Source organism: Antechinus flavipes, chromosome 3, assembly GCF_016432865.1.
Source record: "Antechinus flavipes isolate AdamAnt ecotype Samford, QLD, Australia chromosome 3, AdamAnt_v2, whole genome shotgun sequence".
Classification (NCBI taxonomy): domain Eukaryota; kingdom Metazoa; phylum Chordata; class Mammalia; order Dasyuromorphia; family Dasyuridae; genus Antechinus; species Antechinus flavipes.
This window is the reverse complement of record NC_067400.1, coordinates 118,192,029-118,207,205: the sequence shown is the minus strand read 5'-3', so window position 1 is coordinate 118,207,205 and position 15,177 is coordinate 118,192,029. Positions and strand designations below refer to the sequence as shown.

Below are 15,177 nucleotides of genomic sequence, written 5' to 3'. Positions count from 1 at the left end.
GAATCACTTTAAGACATAATCCATCAGAAAAATTCCACTTACATATTTTCTATATAATATGTATGTATAAGTCAATAAAAACCACCACTAACCCACGAAATTCCTTTGTTTCACTATTATGAATGTTTTCAGGGATGACAAGATTTTGTACAAAGAATGTAAATCTCATATGGAATGCACATTTTAATAGATGCATTCTATTTGATCCATGGAAGTAGGTACCTTCTTGTTGTCAAACAATACTGTCACTCAACTCCTAGTCTAAATTCAATATAAAAGTTTGCTAATAGGCCCAATCATGTCTAATGGCATAAGTAATGTGCATTTTCCTTCTATGATAATCTTTAATCTATGTGGCTTAATTCAGTCTGTGAGCCACTTAAGGAATGTCTTATAAATCAAATAGGCAGCCTAGTTAGCTCTTGAAAAAAGTTTAGCTTATCTTTTAAATAAATGAAAATGAAAATTATGTTATGGCATGTTTAATGGAAGTTAACTTGGTTTAAATAAAGGTCTGATTTCTCACAAGTCTGTTCTGAACATGGCATATTTATTAAATGTTTACACTAAGCATGGCACAATAGGGAGGTAAATGGACATTCATTTTTTAAAAAAAGTTCTTGGAAAAAACAAAATGTATTGTCTTAATTATACATGTTTTATTTTGGGAACATTTTGATTTATATGCAAAGAAACCAAAGGAAAATTAGAATTGGAATATATTCTAGAATTGTATTATTGACATTATACTTATATTCTTTTTTATTATGACTAGAGGCAAAATAAAACAGTACATTTAGTTTTCGGCTTAAAATCAGAAAAATCTGGGCTCCAACTCTGCCTGCTATACTTGATACCTCTTTTCGCCAGAACACGTCAGAACTATTATGTCTATTCAAAATAACCCCCTACTTCTGATCTACTAAGTTACAGAGAGGTTTATGGGTGGTAATCTATTAGTGGAGAGAATTTTGACACTGAAATTTCTCCCCACTGACAACCAGACTGATTTATATCTTTTTTGATTTATCGCCTTTTAAAAATCATTTTCAAAGAATCTGAATGCAAATATGAAAATTAAATAATGTAAGGTTTGGTTCACTCCTGTAAAGGTAGGCAATTACTGTTTCTTATCATTTTAACCAGTTAATTCTTTAGTTTTCATTATAGGTTCAGAAAAAGAAACCCAAAACGTCCAACTTTGTCATTATTACTTTATTTCTTTCAAGGGATATAGACATTGGGATTTTACCATTGATATGTATAAACAACATCCTTCTAACTAAATTCTCTAGGGAAGAAAAAAGTACATTTGATAGAAGAATTGGATGCATGTTTAAGCTGGTCTGCTTTTGACAGGAGGTTAATACAGATATTACTTTTTATCTAAGAAAACATGAGAGCCACCTGGTGGCTGAGTAAAATCACATAAATATCAAAATCATGTAAATATGAGCATCAGTATAAGTGACAGCACATAAAAAAGTATACAAACTAAACATTCATTTAAAACTAAATGGCTTTTTTTTTTTTACTATTACACATTTTATTTCATTAAAAATAAAGGTGTTGATTTTTAACATGTAAGTAATTTCACATTTATATGAAAATGTAAGATTATCAGAATATATACATACACAGAATGTTGTCACAGCTAGAATAAGTCACATATTTAGAACACATGGTATCAAATCTCACTTCTGATATTTGCTGCTAATGGCCTTGTCATCTCATTCAGTGAATGACTGGGGAGGATGGGGTTGGGAAGTAGACTCTAGATCCCTAATCCTGTGACCCTAAAGTCACCTAGTCCAGCTCCTTGATTTTTTCCAAATAAGTTTGCTTATGTCCCAAACTTCCACTAGAGCTGTAAGACATATGCCTTGAAATTTTCATTCTCTCTCTCTTCCCAAATAGAGTCCTTGGCCTGTTTTGGGGATTTATTTATTTATTTTTGGGGGGGTATCAATGAGATACTGTGTTATAGGAGAGACTATAGCTTAGCTCAGCCCTTCAAAGACTCTTTAGCTCTAAAAAGAACTTTCTAAAAGAGATCATTATTTCATTCTTAATGCCCTGAGAGTCTCTCTGATCACTGTTAAAAGAATTAATTCATCAATAAGTATTTATTAAAAGCCTACCTCATGTACTGTGTGTTAGGTGCTAGGTTTACAAATATTATGACATAGAATAGTCTCACTCTCTAGAAGCTCCTGTTTTAAGGGGAAAGGCAAGTGCATAAAAACATTTATGCAGAATAAATACAAAGTATCTAACCAAGAGGTAGTTTTAAACACTTATTGTATGCCAGAAAAATTTATTATATCTTTCTCAAGGAAAGAGAAAATTTGTCCTCCTCCTTTATGTCACATAAGAAATTTTAATGGGCAGCTAATTGTTTTATACAAGAAGAGTTATTACAAAACCTGTTCCATTGTATTATTTGTGTGAAAAAAAATACCCATGTTAAATAGCTTTGTCCTTAGTTCAAATTGTCTTGACCTGAAACACAATCCTGCTATCATGGAAAGTGCGGGCTTCTTGAGATATAGGCATATGTGATTTACTAATAATGGGCAAAATGTCAGGCCCTGTGATTCTCTTGCTCTCTAGCTCCTCTTCTTAGTTCGAGGATGTCTCTGTCTGCTCTTCCTTCTCAAAATAATGCTTTGACTTTTTCTCCTCCTATAAAAATTCCAATTTCAGTGAAGGGCATCCTATCACATTGAGGTCACTCTTTTCCACATGACAAATGATCTTTTGTTAGCAGCTGATTACTGTTAACCCTAATTTCTTTCATGTTAGCATTGTCGTACATTTCTCCTTAAACAGCTCAGCTCCTGGATGTGACTTTCCTGGCCTCTCTGGATTTAATTCTAATATAACTCTTCTGTCCAATTGGGACTTTTGTGCAACTGAAGTCATGATTCACTCATTTGTTCTCTCTAAATCTGATTATTACATCTCGGGTACTTAGGAGCCTCCCTCTGGCATTCATTCAAAAGTGGCACAACCTCCTTCATGAAGGAGTGGTCTTGTAGTTATTGTACTTTCACAATTTCCAAATGCCTGTGATTCCAGGAAAAGCTCGCTCCCTCTCTCTCTCTCTCTTTTTGTTCAGTTTATTTCTAAGAATACATAAGAATGTGAAAGAATGAATGAAAGAATGAAAAAGCATTAATTAAAAACATGCCCAAACACACTGCAGATGTATATAGAACAGAAAGTCAATCCTTGTTTTTACGAGACACTCTAATGCATATTAGAGCAACCTCTCACAAAGTGTTTTGATTTTCTGTTTTTCATGTTAAAATGTTAAAACAATTTTTTAGTATTTTTTTTAAAGTTCAGAGTTCCAAATTTTATCTCTCTCTACCTCCCTGAGATGGTAAGCAGACATAGGTTATACATATGCAATCGTATAAAACATTTCCATATTTGTCATTTTCAGAGTGTTTTTAAGATCGCAAATATTACTTTCAAGTTCTTTTGAACTCCAAGGGGATAATTCATATATGCTAAATCAATTTCATCCAGATAATGATCAAGATGCTGAGTATATAATGGTCAAATTGAAAAGGTTTCTATCTTTAAGTAGATGACACTCCTAGAAAGATACCACAAATATATCAATAATCAAATAGCTCTAGTTTGGGTAAAAACCACTAATAATTGAGGGACTCAGAAAAGTTCTCTTATTGATCTGATTATTGAATGACTAGGGTTTCCAAAAGGAATAAAGAAGCCTAGGCTTCAATCTGTGCAAAGGTAGAGAGATTAGAAATGGAATATTGTGTTCAAGGAAATGACAAAAGACCCATTCAGCTGGACTGTCAACTGTGTAAAGGGGAAGTAATGTGCATTCAACCTGGACTGGCACTGGACTTCTGTAATCTCCCAAAAGAAGTTTGAATTATTCTAGAAGCAATCAGAAATCTTCAAAGCTTCATGATAAGATGAGGGATGTGGTTAGAAACTGTGTGCTTTAGTGATAACAGTTCAGCAGCTCTGGGGAGGATGCTTTAGAAGGAGAGAGGCTGAAGGCAAAGAAGCTAGTTAAGAAGTGAGATGAATGAAAAGCTTGAGACAGAGTTTCTGAGTAATTTCAGAATCAATTTATTAATTAGGCTTGCTGATAATTAACTGATGGACTGAGGTTTCTCTGGGTAACCAAAGGTACCTAATGGAGATACTGAATTGCCTTAATATACTTTTAGAAAAGGGGGTGTCCCTGACAAGTGAAAAATCAACAGATTGGTGAACAGTTAATAAAAAAAATGGACTTTATTATGAGAAGGGCTGAAAACTCTGTTGAAAACTTGACTTAATTACATGATTAAGGCATCTCCATCAATCTGAATAAAGGAATGATCGCTACCTAAACCACTCTTGTTGGTTTTTTCCTTCATAAAGGAACTCCAGTGAAGGAGTGCAGAAACATGGACTTAATGCTTTAGGGCTAGAATTCACCTGGATCAGATTTGGTTTACACTCTAAACTGAAGTGAGATCTCCTAGTTATTGTGGCTTATGTACCCAAAGATCTGCATAATATCATCTATCAACAATGTCCTCCAGAGATTGACAGAATGTCCTCCAGGACTTGAATGAGAAAATAAAGGAGAAAAATTCTTAATCCTAATTGAATAATTGGTTAATAATGTCATAGAAAAATAACTTCTCCCAGAAGCTATTGCAGTAATACAGTCAAGGAATATATTAGTATAGAGTATATAGAGTATACACATCCAAATTGGAGTAATTGTGGTATGAGTGAATAAAAAGGGTTCATATAGGAGAAATATTATAGAAGTAGATTAGATAAGATTTCATGATTTTTGCATTTAAAAGGATTAGCAAATACAATTAACCCTTCCACATTGGGACTTTTCCCATTGAGGTTTTGATATGTCATGGGTTGACACAAGAAATTTAATGGGAATTTAGGGGGAGTTGTATAGAAGCCGCAGACAACACAGAAGAAGTTTAGAAACTCAGAAGTGCATAAAATATATGTATAGTGTCATTATTTCAACTCAGATTTTATAATAAGCTACTGTAAATACCCCATAAAAGAAAAAGGAAAAATTCAGACTTCTTCCGTGGAATAAAGGGAGGGCCAAACTAATTTATACAGATTTTTCCTGGGGGTTGGGAAGGGGAGACGAGTATGGGAAACGTGACCCTATGATGTGGAAGGGTTAACTAACTTCTAGTTTACAATCTGGATGATTGGAAAGAATGGAAAAATAGTAATGTCATTAACAGAATTAAAGAAGTATTTGCTTACTTATGTCAGATCCTCATTATTACTCTTCAATAATAGCCTCTTAAATGGTTTCTTGGCCTCTAGTTTCTCTTCTTTTCCACATGGCTAACAAATTGATATTCCTAAATAATTCTATGTCATTCATAAAGCTCAAAAAAACCCAGTATCTTTACCTCTTTACAACTTCTTTCTTCTTGGACAAAATACAAATTTTTCTGTTTCGAATTGGTGTATTCCAAATATATATGTATGTGTGTATGTATATGCATGTATGGCTATTCCATATATGTATGTATGTATATTCCACATATACATATCCCCCAGAAAAGCTTTGCATTCAAATCCTGTTTTTCTCCCCTGAGTGACTTTGATCAAATCATTTAATTTATCTCTACATCAGTTTTCCTTATTCCTAAAATGAGAGCATTGCACAACATAGTCTTCAAAGTACCTTCAACTTGAAGTCTACAAATACTTATAATCTGACTCTAGCCTGTTTTTCCAGGTTTATTAGGTATTCCATTCCTTTTTTTTTTTTTAACTTTTGAATATTTCTTGATAGAATTTTTCTCATATTTCAAATTAGGATTTGGAGAGCAGTTAGTAGGCTCTAAGTGAATGCTGGATTTGTTCAACTGAAGGTAGAGCACATAAATTTAATGAAAATCTATTTCATATTAAGGGAGTCATTTATATGGAATCGTACAAGTTGTATAAGAGTTTTAGGATTGTGATCTCATCATTGGAGGGAGTGTATATGTCAGTGAGATCAACTGAATGGATTTTAATAAGACTTCCACATTAAAAAACAACAAAATAATTTAATAATAAATAATTTAATTTAAATAACATATATGTAAGTTGAAGCTCATCAGTTCCTCTTATCTTCCTCTAACATTACATAGATGCCAAATTATTAGTGAAATAGTCTTTAAGCCATCCTCTTACGAAAGGGAATTGCTTCTATTCCTGCCACATAGTTAAATGGTTGATGAACTGCATGGCTATTAGACCATTCTATTAATCTCATGGGAACTATATTCTTGTTACCTGGTTTTGGTTTCTCGGAGTTTGATTCTCAGTTTGTATAAATGCACTGGAAGATAACTATTAAGAATGGGCTGCAGGTAGAAACGTCCTGATTTCTAGTAATATGAATTCATACATACATATGTGTGTAAGTATATGTGTGTAAATTTGATATGAGGGATATTATTATGTATAAAAATGCTTTGTAGATCAATTTAAAACTCAACATTAACTAAACAGAAGCCAGTTTGGGGAAATCTTTAAAATATCTATAGAGTTCAGTGACTTTTTTTGTGTGTAGAATTTTTGTTATGTTTTGAACAGTAACTAAAATTTGTGACTGAAATAAATATTTTGGGAAAAAGTAAGTTATTTTCATTTCAATTATAATTTTATCACCTGAGGACCTCAAAGCACAATAGTCATATAATCAATATTGAAAAAAAAAAACAAGCAAAATAATATAATTTTTTCACTTCTAAGGTGGCAAAATTAAGACAAAATAATAATTTTCATTTCTTTTTAGCACCAGAGCATTTGTGCCATACTTTTTTTTAAATGGCTGAAGACAAAAATAATAAATTCACTTATGTTATATTATATGCATAATAATTATAGTTAAATGAAAAATGAATGACACCATATAAAAATACCAAGTAAAATTTGAAGATTTCTGAATGCCTAAAATGCATTCCTTCTTCACCTCCACCTCCTAAACTCCCAACTCTTCTACTTGAAACTTTCTTATCCCACCAGTCAGCACTCTTCCTTGGAATGATTATAGAGTCATTTGTATTTACTTCCTTGCACACATGATGTCTCTATCACCCTCGATGAGTTCCCTGAACATGGGCTGTTTTCTTATTTGTGTCTGTATTGAATAGCACATTATGGTATAGTGAAAAGAGAGATGGATTCAGAAATCTGGGCCCTTCCATTATATTATCTCTATGTTGTTACACAAACAATATATATATTTTTTAAGATGAGAAGTTTGGACAAGATATCTCTTCCAACTCTAAATCTCTGCTCTTTCTTTGGTTTTGTTTTTACCTTTATATGTTACTCATTAATTCTAGCAGCATCCCTCTGTGTACATACACACACACACACACACAAATAGGTTGCATGTTTGTACACAGTTGTTTATATGTTGTTTCCTCCATTAAATTATGAGCTCTTGGGGAGTTGAAATTGTCTTTTGTCTTCCTTTGTATCCCCAACACTTAGCATAGTGTGTGAAACACAATATACGCTTAATAAATGTTTATTGACTGACTGATTTACATCCCAGGGCTGAAATGTGTCATCAAGAAAGCCTGAAGCAATACTAGATGGAGGAAGCAAATTGGACTGTCTATTTAGTTCTTGTAATAGATGCCCATTATCAGCAGCTAAATCGGCTCGGTAGCAATCTGTGTTGTTTAACTTCCAAAGTAAAATTAATGGGTTGCCCATGCCATGATCCCTTCATTTCACAGGTGAAGTCTTGACATGAACTGATCAGAGACAAGTTAAATATGTGGGTTTTTTGGTTGGATTTTTTTTCCCTTTACTTTCTTCTAATACCAGAAATTGACTACTTTTTTTTTTCCATTTCCTAAAGAAAAACAGAAACATTAAAATCTTAGCTGATGGCTCTCTCTCTCTTTCTGAATGGATAGATAGATAAATAGAGATAAGATATAGATAGATCTATACGGATATAGACAGATATAGAGAGATATTATATATCTACATCTAGATATCTATATCTATCTATCTATCTAGAGAGAGAGAGGTGACATTATATGTAATATGAAATTACAAGAGAGCCCTTAAGAACAAAGTTTGACTAACCATAATTTGAACAGGGGATAAAATACCATTCCCAAATCCTCAAGGTAAATGCTGAGTTTTCATCACCCTTCTTTTTAAAACAACTATATAGCTTCTCCTAAATCATAGGTCAAATATTTCTTCCTCACTCCAACTATTCTGTCAGTTTTCCCAACAGCCTAGTAGATTGAATTTATTGAATGTCAGGTTTTTTTCATCTCTTGAAAGATATAATCATACAGTGTGAGGGGGAAAGAGAGAAAGAGAGAGGAACCATCTTCCACATTTATATCTCACTCATATCAGCCTAGGATTTGAAAGAGAACATGTTAATCAATTATCTGGCATTACAACCTAATCCTGTTTTTTACTGATGCATTAAAATTAAACAGCTTTCAATTGAGGCTTGTATTTCATAGTTTTAGCTGTTTTTCCCTCAGAAGATAGTACAGCTAATCTTTAAACAAAATGTGCTATACTCCTCACCACTGACTTGAAAAGTTAAATATCAAGTAGTTTATTTTGTTTTGTTTTTTTCATAACAGAAATACCTGGTCATGAGTCAAAATATTAATGTATCAAGGGAGTCTCCTACAGACTGAACTAACTTACTTTGAAGTTTATTTTTTATATTTAAACTTTTTTGTACATTTTCTTTACCTCTATCTTCTTTACCTCCAGTTTTTCCTGATAGACTTTATATGTACACAGTTGTTTGTATGTTGCTTTGCAGTTAAAATACGCCTTATCTGAGGGCAGGGCTTGTTCTTTCCTTTTTTTTAACCTCAGCTCTTAGCACATAGTAAACTTTTAATAAAAGCTTGTTGACTTGACTCATCACACATATTTCACATCCACACGCTATCTATTACATGTAGCCTTATTATCATCTTCACCATGTCGAAAACTAGAAAATTTTCTAGAAACATATTAAAATTATCAGAACCTCAAATGTGTAAATGAAACAGCTATTTCTGTTTAACACTTAAATGATCAATAATTAATATTTATCCAGTTCATTATGCTACTAACTAGGCTTTATTAAGATAATAGAGAGCAGTGGTGTGAACTCAAATAGAAACAAAGGTCACTTATTTATACATGAGGATCCCTGTAGAACATCTATTGACTTAGTTGTAAAATGTGGTATAATCTATGTTTCATTGTGTTTTTTATTTATTTTGTTAAATATTTCTCAGTTACATTCTAATTTGCTTCAGGCCACACTTGATTTGTTGTAGCTGTCATGTCTGACCTTTTATATAGAATTGAATAGATATTGGGACATATTGGGTCTTAACTATAGAATTGGAAAGGACGGAGGCCATCAAATCTCGCTTTTTCAGGTAAGGAAACAAAGGCTCAGGGAGATTACCTAGCTTGACTGAAATCATATAGGTAAGGAAGCATCAGAGGTGGGCTTCCGTGTCTGTGCTTTTCCCTACACTGTACCTCCTCCCTATGGATAATGATCAATATGTTTAGGGTATGACTTTCTCCTTTGGAGAAACTCTATTTAAAAAGTAGGTCTTATGGCCTATCTTTAAGATCAAGAGGGGAAGGCTGCAATTGGCTGACCTGCGAAATGAAAGGACTATAGGCCATTAGTCAATCCCCCTGCCAGTCTCACAGATGATAAACTTACGCTTTCACAGTGTTAGAATGTTCACAATTTTTCATGAGCTCATTTCTATCTTTCAGTTCCATTTCACCCTTCAGTATTGAGAGCACAAGACGCCAGAGACGGTCTGAATCTCCAGACTCCAGGAAAAGGCGTATCCACAGATGTGACTTTGAAGGATGCAACAAAGTGTATACAAAGAGTTCTCACTTGAAGGCCCATCGGAGGACGCACACAGGTCAGAACCTAATGGGGGTCACTAGCAGAAATTAGTTTTGGAATTAGCCCAAACAAGGACAAATGTGGCAGAATCTGAGACTAGAAAGTTTACATGCAATGCTGATACCATCTACTCACACTAATGATGCAGTTAAATCTGTTTTAGTCATTCCTTCTTCATTTCGAGAAAATGCTTCAGTTTTTAAGCAGAATTGGAGAACTAATGAAGCATTACTTAAAAGCACTTAGAGCTAATTCAAGAATGACCTGAATTTCCTTTTTTTGGTCAATTAGTATGACGTTTATCAGGATTATATCAACATTAACTATATATTAGCCAATATATTAAAAATCAATTATCCTTAAGCATGTTCCTCATTAAAGCACCCTTTTCTCTCCTCCCAAGTTAAAAAAAAAAAATAACCACCATGTATTGTTACTGGTTTAAATGTACCTTTATATGAGACCCTCAAAGTAGTCTGCCAGACATATGGACAGATTTATTTATTTCAGTGAATTCATTTCATAACCTAAGAAAATAATACATTGCGAATCCAGTGAATTGGCAACAGTCAAAAAAGGCTTCTATAATTTTTCTAAATATTTTTCCAGAATTCTGCTTTACCAACATTTTCCTTTTTCTCACTTTTTTCCTTGCTTTTTTTTTTTTATTTTTATGTCTTTTGGTCCTAATCTTTGCATTAATTTAGTCCCTGTTAAGTTGACTGCTAAGGTTTCCCCTTCACCTTATCTTTCCACCCATATCACTATAATGCATTTTCAGTTTGCATATCTGTGGTGCAGTAAAAAAGAATGTTGGATTTGAATCCTAGTTCTGCCCATGCAATCTTTGTCATTTATGTTCTAAAGTTATTAATTAGTTATCCTACTCATTGGTTTTGGAGTCAAAAGATACCTGTTTCTTTGGATACATTCTGAGTAGATCAGATGTATCCTCAAATGCTATTTATTAAATTCCCATATGTATAAAGTATATAACGTTCAGGGAAAACAAACAGCTTGTATTTCTTACCTAACCCCTAGAATCTGTTTTATAAGCTAAAACAGATAATGTCAATTTACATAAATGTCACAAGGAAAGGCCCATTGAGAAATGTATAACAAAGAAAGTGCTCTGGTGAGGACAAGTTTTATAACTCAGTGAATTCATACATTCTACAGAGAAAAGTTTCCATATTTTATTTTCCTCCTTATGTACATTTTGTAACAGAACTTGATACCAAATGGACTAGTACATGAGAAAAGAAAATAATTAATTCACTTCTCAATTTGAAAGGGTTTTGTGGCAGTCTATAGTGGTTTAAATCCATGAATCTGACTTAGACAAATTGTTTTGAATTACATTTCTGTCATCCAAAATATTACTTATCTATACCAGCTTTATACAACCAGCAAATTTGACAACCACATTTTCTATATCTTCATCCAAACAGTTTATAAAAATGTTATTTGGGAAAATGTCAAGGGCCAATCCTGGCAGCAAGCTATTTCAGGATTGGCATTAATAACAGTAATAATGCTTCAAGTTTTTTCAGTTCTATAATAGATATAAAGTGCTTTATACATGATATCTAAGTTGATGCTTGACACCCTCAGTAGATAGTATTTAATACCATTCAACAAGCATTTATTAAACAATTGCTATATACCAGATAATTATCCTAGTTTCTGGAGATAAATAAAAATGAGTGTCCCCTATCCTCAATGAGTTTAATCATTTGAGAGGAAGTAAAATTTATATAGATAATTAAATATAATGTTTGAACATTAATTTGGAAACATCAGGAAAGCCCTCATGTAGAAGAAAGGAATGATACTCATTCCTTCCTCAAATCCCAGTCTTGGAATGTGGATATTACTGATCTGATTCAGACTCTTTCTTTCTCCCGCAATTCTGCATAACCTATATTCTCTAGTCACTACTTACCATTCCCACAGTGATTTGCTTATGTGTTGTAAGGGTGCATTTTCTATGTATTATAGGAATTAATGGAATCCACACTCCTCCCAGTAAATAATAACAGTGACTCCAATGATTGACTTACATCTAAAAAAGTCTAGGATATAAAAGACCTTTATCTACTTCAGGAATCATATACTCATCATCTTCCCTCTATCTTGGTGGACCTGGACCTAACAGTTACAAGTCAAGAGACTCCATTCCAGCCATAAAACTTCAATTCGCCACATATAATTTCCAGTGGTTAATTTCCAAATAAGAAAACTGAGAATTAAAGAAATTTGGAGGCATTATAAAGGTAGCACTTCAGATACTTGTTCCCCAAGAAAGCATATTGGCTGTATGATCCTGAGGAATTTGCTTATCCTCTCAAGGGCCTCCAACAACATTTTAAGACTTTACATTGCAAAACAATTGCTGTTCTACATTGGTTAAGAGAGTTTCATCATCTTGAGCCCAAGTTCTTAAATTGTGGTTCATGACCCCATTTGGGGTCTCTTAACTGAATCTGGCAGTCATGAAATTATTGTCAGTAAATGTTTGATTTGTGTACCTGTTTTATATACTTTTATACATAGAGTCATATAAAAATTTCTTACACAAAAAGAGATTGTGATTGGAAAAAGTAGAAAAAACCCCCATCTAGCGTTCTTTATATGAAGGAAATCATAGGCAAACTGAAATAAAAATAGAAAACTCATGGAATTGGTATTTTTAGAGATTGAATTTGAACCCAGCTGTCTGATTTAATAAGTAGTCCACACTCCCCCAAAATGTACTTTAAGTAGTGTTTCAATCAGTTATAGACTTGCATAACTATATCATTATGCATCAATATGTCTCTTTCTTTCATAGAAAAATATGACTCTTTGTAAAGTGCCTTGTCGAAATCAAGGTATTCTCCATCATTTCTTCCCTCTTTCTTTCATTAAATGAATATATATTGAATACATACTCAGCAACATACATTCCTCTGATCTCTCAATCCAGTGACCTTATAAAGAATGGAAATGAAATTAGTTTGATATGACTTACCCTTAGGGAATCCGTGAGGGCTCCTAGGATTAAGAACAAAGTTTCAGGGCATTTAAGCCTTTCAATTTCAATTCTATGACTAAAACTGACTTTGTAAAGTCCCCTAGTTCAAATGTTCTAGATGTCGATAATATTATTAGCTATACATTGCTGTAAATGCTTATATTACATTTATTAACTATCTTCTTAGGTCTTCTGCTTCAGGCAATTTGAACAAATTACTTATGTATGACCAATAATAATTAATGACCTAGTTTCAGATTATGTTGAAATGAATTATGAAAGTCAGCCATGCTTTGTGAAGTGAGTGTCTTTTAATAGGAGGCTTTCTTTTTTAAAATCACATTTTTCAAACAATTCACCATTTCAGCACTTGAGCTCATTGGATAGTATCAGTACCTCATTAGTTTTTATTTGGGCAAGCTTTAAAATTTATAATAAATCAAACGTATTGGTAGAAATGTGAAAAAAATTGAGATTGTAGTTCTTTTATATTTAAAAAAATAAATCATGTTTCATTAGACATAGGATATAACTAGTAATGATATGATCTGGCCATGTTCTTAACATGACCTTTAACTATCCTTGATGCCTTTATATATATACATATACATACATACATACACACACACATATAATGTGAATATATATGTGTCTAAATATATACACATATACATATATGTATAGGTATGTATACATACACATATATGTATGTATGTAGGTGTGTGTGTATAAATGTGTGTGTGTATAGATAGATAGATACCATATATATTTTCTGTAGTTGATACAGTAACAATATTCTAATTTATACTTATTTCACCTTCACAAAAGGAAAAAAATTAATTTATAACATTAATTTAAATCCTTAAACCAGTTTTTTTTGCTTTTAATCCTCCTAGGAGTACTCTCTGGTCAATAACATGTTTTATTGGTAAGAAGGAATGACACTGTGATTATTTGTTTTAATACTTTTCCCAAGAAATCAGAGTCAGCCTTCAGTAGCTGCTAAACCCACTAGATGGTGTACAAGAACAAGGGATTCCAAAACCTGAAGATGAAGTTAGAAAAACAGTAAAACGTGGACCTCTAGTGGTCACAAGACTAAGCCATGAAAACACATTTTGAGTCATTGGAAATCACTGAAGCTTAAAAATCAATAAATAAAAGGCAAGAAATCAATGAGAAAAATAGCGATTGGGAAATACTGAAATTATCACTGCTTCAAAAATATAAAGTCATCACAGAGTACAAATTGTCTTCATAGTCTTATTAAGAACCTATGATAAATTAACATTTGGGCTTCCTCAGACTAGTTTAATCAGTACAGTATGATTTTTATGCACTTTCCTTAATTGAAAACTGCTCATTATAAATTTTTAAAATAATTATCCTTTCAAAATGGTAGAATGTTGAGTAGATAGTGTCAATAGTGAGCCGATCCTGAAAGCACATAATCTAGTGAGAATTCCAAAGCTCTGGTTTTGTGTCCTGGCTCAGAAGCTAGCTTTGCAACCATCCACAAATAACTTATATCTCTTGAGCGTTCTTTCCTTCATCTATAAAATCGGGATAATAATATTTGTATTATATACATCAAAATGGTTACTATAAGGAAAAGGCTTTATAATCACAAAATCCTGTAGGCAATGCAAGCTAAGCTGCTTCCACATGAATTGATCAGATAACTTGTGAACCAATTGTTTTTTAATAAATTTTTTTTGTTACTCTCAAAATCAAATAGAAAATCCCTAGTTTGACATTTTAAAGCCTTTCACAACCTGGCCTCTGCTTACTTTTCTGGTCTTAATAAACATTAGACTTCCCTTCATGCACACCATATTCTCCCAATCTGACTTTCTGGTTGTTTCTTATAAATGACACTCTATTTCCTGCTTTCATGTTTTTATACTGACTGTCCCACATAGCTGGAATGCATTGCTTTCTCAACTGGATTTCTCAGAATCATTGTTCTCTTTCAAGACGTGAGTTCATCTCCTTCATGAGAACTTTCCTCATCCCTTCAGCTGCTATTTTTCTACCCCTAAATTTACTTCCTTTCTCTCTATATAGAAGGATAGATAGATATCAATATCTACATTTTTTATCAGTTATATATTTATATAAATAAGTCTCTCCCAAGTAGATATCAGGCCCTTTTCTTTGTATTCTGGAAATTAACACAGTGTCTGACATATTAATAAAATGT

At 32.8% G+C, this 15,177-nt stretch overlaps 1 protein-coding gene and 1 long non-coding RNA gene across 5 annotated transcripts in view; one reads left to right on the top strand and one right to left on the bottom strand.

Annotated features, from left to right (window-relative positions):
• KLF12 (KLF transcription factor 12) overlaps positions 1-15,177 on the top strand; it is a 534,646-nt gene that overhangs the window by 498,134 nt on the left and 21,335 nt on the right. For all 4 annotated transcript variants that reach the window (XM_051983923.1, XM_051983922.1, XM_051983924.1 and 1 more), the window contains one exon: positions 9,817-9,974. In XM_051983923.1, the coding sequence (XP_051839883.1) occupies positions 9,817-9,974 (158 nt within the window). The remainder of the gene's footprint in view (positions 1-9,816; positions 9,975-15,177) is intronic.
• LOC127553312 (uncharacterized) overlaps positions 1-15,177 on the bottom strand; it is a 52,465-nt gene that overhangs the window by 17,629 nt on the left and 19,659 nt on the right. The gene's annotated exons all lie outside the window — the stretch shown is intronic.